The following is an 8,993-nucleotide window of genomic DNA, read 5'->3' on the forward strand; positions in this document are numbered from 1 at the left end:
CCGCACCTACGAGGGATCGTTTCCGGTATGTTTACTTTTCAAAATAAAAGTACAGACTACAGACAACTGTTTGTCCAAAGCTTTTGCAGAGCAGCAACGACTCTTGATATTGTCAAGAGTCAACACAAGATAGGGATTCTCTATGGACAGTGAATGAGTGAACTGACTTTGTGGGAACAGTGATAGTATCTAGTAGCTATCTTTCTATCCGATGAAATAAAGCTCCTGCTAGGCTAGACACCTAGATAGCTGTTGAAGTTCACTAACAATAATTGTGAGCAAACCATCAAAATCATTCAGCTTTAGGCTGGATTTTCACCACATTTTCAGAGTGCAAATACACACTAGTGATGAATGAGAAGTCATGTTGAATTCTGATCAAACCATTAGACTTCCCATACACTCTGTGAACAGCAGCCCAGTGTATGACATAAATAAATACTACTACTACGACTAGTACTTCTACTATTAATAATAGTAATCTTTCATTAAAAAAAGAATTTCCATGAAAGGAAGTTTATTTGATTAATGTATTGTACAAAGCTGGTATCAAACAGCAGCACACAACAAATAAACAAAGGCACAATCTGGTGTTGAGGTTCCAGTGCAGGATTTCTATAAAACAGGGAAAAAATGTGCATGATCACAGAGATCACCGGTCTTAATAAATATCAAGACTGTCCAGCTGGCTTCCATTGTTGTTAATCACAGGCCTTGTCTCCAGCTGGGAACGGCTCTGCAACAAAACAACAGAAGACTTCAGTTTCTAAGCACTTGTTACCCAGTTATTTTTGGATTACTTAACCTCTTAACCATTTACTTTTGGATTACGCTGCTTCCAAAATCATCATAATTTACCACCATAACCTGCTATTATTTCAAGGTGCATAAAAATTATGTGTCAGTAATGACCCAATCAAAATGCATTTTTCCATCAAATGTGTATAGTTTAGGTGCACAGTGATAATATCTAGAAGTGAAGTGATTGAAAATAACACTGTGATAAAATAAAGGCATAGAAAACAAAAAGAAAGAGATGCAGATTACATTTTTTGCTGAAAAAAAACAGGTTTAGCAAAACAATCCAAAGGAAAAAAAACACAAAATAACATTAAAATGAGAAAATAGGAGAGCGATTCAGCAAGAAGTCACATATTTTGACCCTAAGAATGATAGTTTAACTGACAGAACCTACCAAACAAAGTATACAGTAACAAAGTAGAGACAATAGCATTACTTCAGTCCGACCTGTGAAACATCTGTAGTACAGGAGCTCCTCCTGAAGGTCCAACGTGTTTCATTCGCTCTTCCCATCCCTTAGTGGGACGGGTCAGTCTGGACGGGTCTCTGCTGATGTGACCCTCCACCTGCATGGGGGGCAAATAAATCAACCTTATCCTGCTGAAAACCTCATATTTTCCTCATGGTAACTGACACGTTTTTCTATTTCAGCTTAGTTTTCTCAAAGGTGACTTTTACGGGATATCAAGATTCGGCCGGACTTTCTCATAGTCCCTCACATTTTTTAAAAATCTTGAACGCTCACCTTCTCCTTCATCTTGGTGGCGATTCTCTTCTGTCTCTCCTCTTCCTGCTGCTCCCTCAGCTGTTTCACCTGAAGCTTTGCCTCCACCTTGTGAAGATCCTGCAGAACAGCAGGGATATCATCATCAGCAGTAATGGATTTTTATGGATTAATGGATGTGTGCAGCACCTCTGGCAAGTGCTCAACACAGTGCTTAACACAGTATAAGGATATCTCACTTGTCTACTAACATTAGCCTTTGTACTCATTTCAAGATTTCAAAAACATTGTGTGTCGCTGTCAGGTGAAAACCTCACATCTCCAAAAAGAAAAACAGCCTTATTTTTAGCTTGACCACCATATATTTTTGAGTTTGTCCAATAGGTTTTGAAAGGGTTTCATAAGCCCAAGAGGACTTATAATCCTTGAATTGAAGTGAAAACATGTAAATCACCAAAATAATCATTAGGAGGTTTTCACACGACAACAGCAATATCTATGTGTGATAAACACTGCAGTAATGATAAACAATCAAAAGCACAATATTTGGGATGATGAGCTACAGTTGGTCTTGTTTTGTTTGTTTATATCAATCTCAGATAAGGAGCAATGATTTAAGGTCATTTAACAGTATAACCTTTTTCGACTTAAAGAGGTAAAACTGATGAGCAATCCTAATATACTGTAATTATGAATAAATACATAAAACAACAGTCATCTTCCAGTCATTCCCAGAATCCATACCCTTTCCTGGAACTGTTTGATGCCCATCGCGGCCTCCCTCCTCCTCTCCTCCATCTCTCTCTGTTCCTCATCTCTCCTCCTCCTCTCCTGCTCCTCCTCCTCCTCCCTCCTCAGTCGGATTTGCTCCTCAACGGTCAGCTTCAACTCCAGCTGGCGACGACGCTCTTCCTGACGCACACAAATCACTTTATTTGGTAAAAATGTTGAGCGGTCTGATGAGGACGCTGCCCACGTACCAACTCTTTCACTGTTACATCGACTTTTACTTGACCCATTTTTTTGTGTGGTTTCCCAGCAGCACAGATACAGTACTGTATATTAATGATACATTCTGTTCAGTCTCTCTGAGAGTTATCATGATTGCGGTTTTTCTGTGTATCATCTTGCTTGTGGTAAGGGATTTTCCAGTGTAGGATCAGTAAAGTACTACTGCTACAACTGCTCCTGCTGCTCTTTATATACATCTTTTTATGTTTTTTGTTCTAATTAGGTAGTGATTTTTATGCTAAATAAACTATACATACATACACTGTCTCCAACCCATTCTTCTCAAAAGTAACAGTAACTATACACACAATGCACACACACACACACACACACACACTCACCTTTGCCCGTCTCCTCTTGTGTATCTCCTCAGCAAGTCTCTGCTCCTCTTCCTGCTCCTCTCTCCTTCTCCTCTCTTCCCTCCAGTCCTCCAGTCGCTGTGCCGCCTCCCTCCTCTCCTCCTCATCCCTACAACAGAAGAGGGTAGAGTAGACTAAAACGGACACGGACCTAAAATGATAATTATAAAGTCTGTGACAGTGCAAAGCCTCAAAAGTCGTCCTTAAATTGTGGGACATTGTGTGCATTTGACTGCTTTTCCCAGGGAGTCGTCGTCCTTTCCACCATCCTGTATTTCTCACCTGTGTTGCTGAGCCTGGGTCTTGGCCTCCTTCCCCCTCCTCTCCGTCTCCTCCACCTCCTCCTGGCTCTGTATCCTGGCCTGGCGCTCCTGCTGCTTGCTGGCCTTCCACCGCTGGATAGCCTGGTGGTGAAGACAGGTGGTGAAAATGGGAACCACAAAATATTTTGGGGACTGTGGCATGCAAAGCTCCTGGCTACATTATGTTTATAAAGAGAGGAGACTAACTGAGGTCTGTTGTTTGCTTTGCCACACATTTGATTCTGTTTTGGCAATCGAGTTCCAGTTTGTAAGCGTTGTTAGCAATACTATTGGAAACCACTCAATCAATCTATCAATATCCCCACACCCACCCCCCAACCCCCAGTGGATCTCCAATATACTGGGTGTTTCAAAGGAGGTAGACATTACTAATACTCACTGTATTATTTTATATTTTTCCTGAATTACTTTGTTAAAATTACTAAATAAGTTAAAAATGACTAAAATGATACAGCTTTGTTTTTCAATATTATTATTATTATTGTCACTATTATTATTAAAAGCTGTATACCTACTTTTGAAACATACTGTACTATAAGGGCAGACTCTAGTCTCATTTAATTTTTCAACAACACAATGAGATGAAAATGCAATGTCAGGAGGTTGGAGCAGAGTGAGGGATCTTACTTTTTCCCCGTCTCCATCTCCAGATACCAGTCCGACAGCTTTTGTTTACCAGGTACCTAGCCTAGTGTTTTTTCCTCAGAGATCTCTCATGTTTGTGTCCCTCCTCTCTACCTCTCTCTTCCTGTCCTGTAGGTAGTTCAGCTCCTGATGCCAGTCCTCATGTTGCTCAATCTCCTCCAGGGTTTTCCCAGGCAGGTACATTTTGGCTTCACTCCTGTAGGCTGGTCGCCCGCCGTGCTTCGTCCACACCTTTAAAACAGACAGATTAGAATAAGTGAGACAAGGAGCTTGCGGCAGGGTGGCCATGTGGTAAGAGAGCCCCATGAAGACCCTTGTCTGATAAAGTCAGGCCAACTGTTCTACACAGAATCCTGTTTGACATTTCACCATTCACATGCCATTTATAATTATATAAAAATGCGGTATTACCTTGAGGAAGGCTTGGTGGTCGTACTGGTCCCAGCCCCCATGAGGGCCTCCTGTCTTCTGCATGAAAGACTCTAGAGCTCTGACCTCCGGAGGGAAGTCTCCATCAGGGGGTTTGCTCTTCTGGAAAAGAAACATTACGTCAGCCAACGACTGAAGTGCTGCATGGGTCAGAAGAGCCACGTATCAATGGGTGCTATTTGGAATATATGGTCAAAAGAGTCAGTATTGGGACAATAAGCAAAAGATAGCCTTTTTCCTGTTGACTCCTAAAACTGTGTTAGATGGATTTCATTTCAAAAGAAAAAAAATAGTCAGCTTGTGATTATGGGTCTTTTGATTGGATTAAAAAAAAAAAAATCAAATAATGAGAATGACAAACATACCATCTATAGCTCACTACCTCATCCTGACTGAAAAAAATGGTGAGAGAATTTTTACGATGCACTATAAAAATGACAACAGTATAAAGAAGGTACATAAACTCATAACCCAAAGACTTTAGAGGGAAAATAAGGCTGAAACAAGGGCAAAATAGAAAATAAATGAACGCCAGGAGAGACCAATTCTTGCATACATAAAGCCTAGCAGTACGAGAGCAGAAGTACGCAGGAAGGAGTGCCAATTTCACATCACATGATTATATAAAAACACTTCCTAATGGTTTCAGAAACAAACTTGTCTCCGGTCAGCATTTGTTGGGTACAGAGGCCCGCTTCTCTAAACTTTACGATACCACCAAACCCTTTGTTTTGCATTATCTAAGATTGCTGGCAGATCTGGCAGCAGATGCTTCTCTGCTGCCAGATTAAGATTCTTTATGCACACAAACTCAGGTCTCTCTCTCCTAGTCATATCATAACTGATGAAGAACAAGAGAAGAGAGAGAAAAGGAGGAAGATGAAGAGAGGCAGACCTTGACTGTGGCAGCAGGGGGAAGTTTGGGGTCTGATTTGACAGCAAGAGTCCAGTTCTCAATCTTCTTCTCGTAGGCAACGATCTCCTGACTGCAGATCCTCTCCTCCTTCAACAGCTCCTCAAAGCTGAGAGGGGCAAAGAAACAGAAAGGACAACGGTTCATTATGTTTTTATTATAGTACATGCGTTTCATACTAATATGGAGCATTGACATAAACCCTTATCATTGGCTGTGGCTGTTGTTTGCTTGTAGTCAACTGTTACTTGCCTACCTTGGCTTTATGGTTGTACTTTATTTTAGAATACTTTGCTGAATACCAGGTATAAATTACCAATAATAATAATAATTAAAAAAAACAAACCTGTGTAATTTGTCATTTTAGTCATTTTCAACTGCACAATAACATTTCCAGCCATTTGTACATCTATGTCTCTGAGTTTAAGTAGAGATGTCCTCCTTTGAATTTAAATACTTTAAAAATCTTTCTTTAGAATTTATTAATCCCTAGTCTTATTAATTATTAATGATTTCTCACTTGGCCTCAATATAAAGTAAAGGATATTCACTGTTACAGGTTGGAAACCAACTTTTTTATCTACCAGCCACAGTAGTTTGAGGCAGATTGAACGTATCTCCAAGTCTGTTTTCTGCCAGTTTATATTTTACATAATCTAGTCTTAAATTGTTTAGCGAGTCCTTTTACCGTAAGCGCTGGTCCTCCTTGAAGGTGTTGATTGAGATTTCCACCTCTGCCATTATTTCCTGCAGCTTTTCAATCACTGAAAACCCAAGTGGAAATGCAAAGCAATCTGGCCTAAAACAATCTTCTTCTGTTCATGTTATTCTCATAACACTGCAATTACTGTCCTTTTATTAAATATTTCAGTAAATTACTACCAATATGGCAGACTGACACAAATACTGATGCCTTAAATATGATGATAAATAAGTGCTGTTTTCCAAGATGGCTGAATGGTGATATAACAGAATGAATACTATGAATTTTTTGAGCTACTGAATAGAAATATTACCAGATACACAACTACCATTGCACTGTAAGTGGCTGCTTTGATCTTATAGGTACTACTTACACTCAGGGGTTGGCTTCACATCGGTCAGCTGTCTCTGAAACTTCCTCACTCCATTATGGATCTTCACCAGCTGCTTTTGAAGATCCATCTCTAAGGGAAGAAAAAACTTTAATTTTTACATTATTGTATTGTAAATGGGCCCAGAAACGCAAGATATTTTGATTGATATGTTGAAGATATGATGCGGTGTTTAAGTGTTTAGGGTGGATTTTTCCCTGAATCAGGGTCTACTGCGGTGATTCCTCTACCAGTGAATCATCAGAATAGGCTGAAACTCCACTTAGTACTAGTTTCAGTGGAGAGTTTTCGTATCAGAAGGTCCAAATGCTCTCAGAGGCCCTTGCACCCTACCAAGACAAAATGTCTGCGGGGGAAACATTGGTCTAATGTATTAGAAATAAAGACCCACTCTCAGCATTTCTTTCTTCCTCCAGCACTTTCTCATACTCCTGCAGTTCTCCAAACCCATCAGTCCAGCCGTTCTTTCTGCACTGAGCACTCAGCGTCCGCTCTTTCTCTAACATGTCAATCCTGTCAGAGAGAAAAAACACTTTAAAGGTTTGAAATGTGAGTAGACATGAAAATGTGTATAATAAATCATGGACAAGCCTACGCAAGTGAAATAATAGACATTACAACTTATACAATAACACTGAAGAAATATTATTTCTACAGATAAAAGTAAATTCTTAGAGGGATTTAAATCAAACAGTAGAGACTGAGCAGTAAGTAGCTGAACTTACTGCCTCCTCATCCTTTCAGCTTCCCTGAGAAACTGTGTTGTCTTCTGTTGGGCCAACGGTGATGATGCTGTGTTGTGCTGAGGACTGAAGTCTCCATCTCCCTGCTCGAAATCATCAAAGCATTAGTCAAAGCAACATACAACAGTTGATGACGGTGTAACATATGACAAACATTACAACAAGTAATTCAATCCCATCAACTTTACGGAAATCGTGTCCGATAATGGAACCTACCAACCCGTTCAAAATTCTGCGCACCACATCGTCATGTGAAAGAGGAATTTCTACGTCCAGTATCTGACAGCGACTGATTGAGGTAAGACGTCCATTATCGGACAAACCCCCGCCTGACGTGTTTCTTTACTTTCTCCTGCAAAATGTGGACGACAATGCCCCCAAAGACACTCTGTCTACAATATTTCAACAGCTTTACCAGTGAATATGCAATTATATCGAGAGATATATTGTTGTTAACGCGGACATCTAGCTTTGGCTAACGCTAGCTAGCTAGTCAGTCGCCCAACAATATTGTTCTCTCTGCAAAACTGTGAAACTATAAAATAAATATGACATGCTTTACATATTGTCGACTGACTAGTATCCATCATATTTTTTAACAAATGTTGTAAAACAGGTATTACCAAGCAATGTTGATCATCACAACGTGTGGTTGCTAGGGCGGCCATTTTTTTTTTACCTGAATCTAGAAACAAAAAAACTTTATTTGAAAAGTGAAAAGACTTGTTGAGCACTCCTGCAGTTAGTGTTTCACCCCAGCAGAGGGCGCTGTTTATTAGCTAGTCATGTATGCATTAGACTGTATGAAGACTGGACTGAGACGTACTGTTGTCCTAAAGGGAACTGGTAGGAGAGACAGACAGACAGAAACAAACAAACAACTAAGAAGAAAAGGGAATGATGGCTGACAGCTAGTGCTACTTAAAATGTGAACCACAGGACAAATTTTTCCATCTTCAAAATAATCTTGGCCTTCTGAGTTCTGGGGTGATATATCATGGAATTCCATTAATATTTGGTAGTTGGTTTTGTGATAACTGAGATAAATGTTTACTGAAGGTTGTAATAACAATCTTTGATGTTGCAAGACCTAAGAAACTGTTTTGCACATGTTACTTTTCTACATGAAAAAAATCCTATGCTCCGTCTCAGCCCTCGGACGTCTACGCCACACTGTTTGTGTATCCTGCTGTAGAGTAGATGCTTGGAGTTACTGTACCTGTGCATCTCACACTCTCAAATAACTGGCTATGTTGTCTACAGAAACCTAGGTTATTTCTGTAACAGCCTTTTTATGATGGCCAGCAGCTATAATTACTATGAGAGCTGGCCAAGTGAGAGAGAGAGAGAAAGTGAGAGAGAGAGAGAGAGGGAGAGAGAGAGAGTATAAATAGATTTCTGAATCCATTATTGAGTGCAGATATTGGGGATGGTCTCTCCCATGGGTGGAGAGGCAGAGTTGTCTTCGCAACATAAATAGCAACCGCTCTCCTTAATGAAGAGTGTTACAATTTCCTGTCTTCATCCCGAGCCCAGGGACTCACTTAATTTGACAAATGAGACAAGCAGATGAACATTCAACTGGTTGGCAAAACCGGTTAGACACACACGGCTGTTGGAAAATTAGGGGGTTTCCAGTTAGAGTGTATTTGGGTACAAACCCGTAGAAAGACATGTGAGTTGTGATGTTTTTAGGCCTGTTATGAAATCGCATAATGTCATTTTTCTCAATGTAAGGAAGGACATTTGTGTCACAAGGAACAAATTACTGTTAAGCTGAAGTTGAACCCAATGCATCTTTGACCTCAGCAGCCTACTGTACAATAGCAGATAGAGAGAAGAAGAAAGAAAGAAAGAAAGAAAGAAAGAAAGACCTTGGTGTAAATTCCTTTGACCTTTGACCTATACTTTGGGCCTAACTTAATTTGATGTAAACTTGATGTAACTAATA

General features: G+C 40.0%; 1 protein-coding gene across 1 annotated transcript; it reads right to left on the reverse strand.

Moving 5' to 3' along the window:
- Positions 1-616: 616 nt before the first annotated feature.
- ccdc112 (coiled-coil domain containing 112) lies at positions 617-7,353 on the reverse strand. The gene is made up of 14 exons (XM_078285179.1): positions 7,327-7,353; positions 7,025-7,125; positions 6,691-6,812; positions 6,282-6,371; positions 5,894-5,969; positions 5,188-5,314; positions 4,275-4,391; positions 3,957-4,094; positions 3,178-3,299; positions 2,878-3,004; positions 2,270-2,437; positions 1,547-1,645; positions 1,249-1,367; positions 617-736 (listed from the first exon to the last, which is right to left on the reverse strand). The coding sequence occupies exons 1-14, from the start codon at positions 7,351-7,353 to the stop codon at positions 706-708; spliced, it is 1,464 nt and encodes a 487-aa protein (XP_078141305.1). The 3' UTR covers positions 617-705.
- Between the last annotated feature and the right edge of the window lie 1,640 nt (positions 7,354-8,993).

This window comes from Centroberyx gerrardi, chromosome 8 (genome assembly GCF_048128805.1).
Source record: "Centroberyx gerrardi isolate f3 chromosome 8, fCenGer3.hap1.cur.20231027, whole genome shotgun sequence".
Lineage (NCBI taxonomy): Eukaryota > Metazoa > Chordata > Actinopteri > Beryciformes > Berycidae > Centroberyx > Centroberyx gerrardi.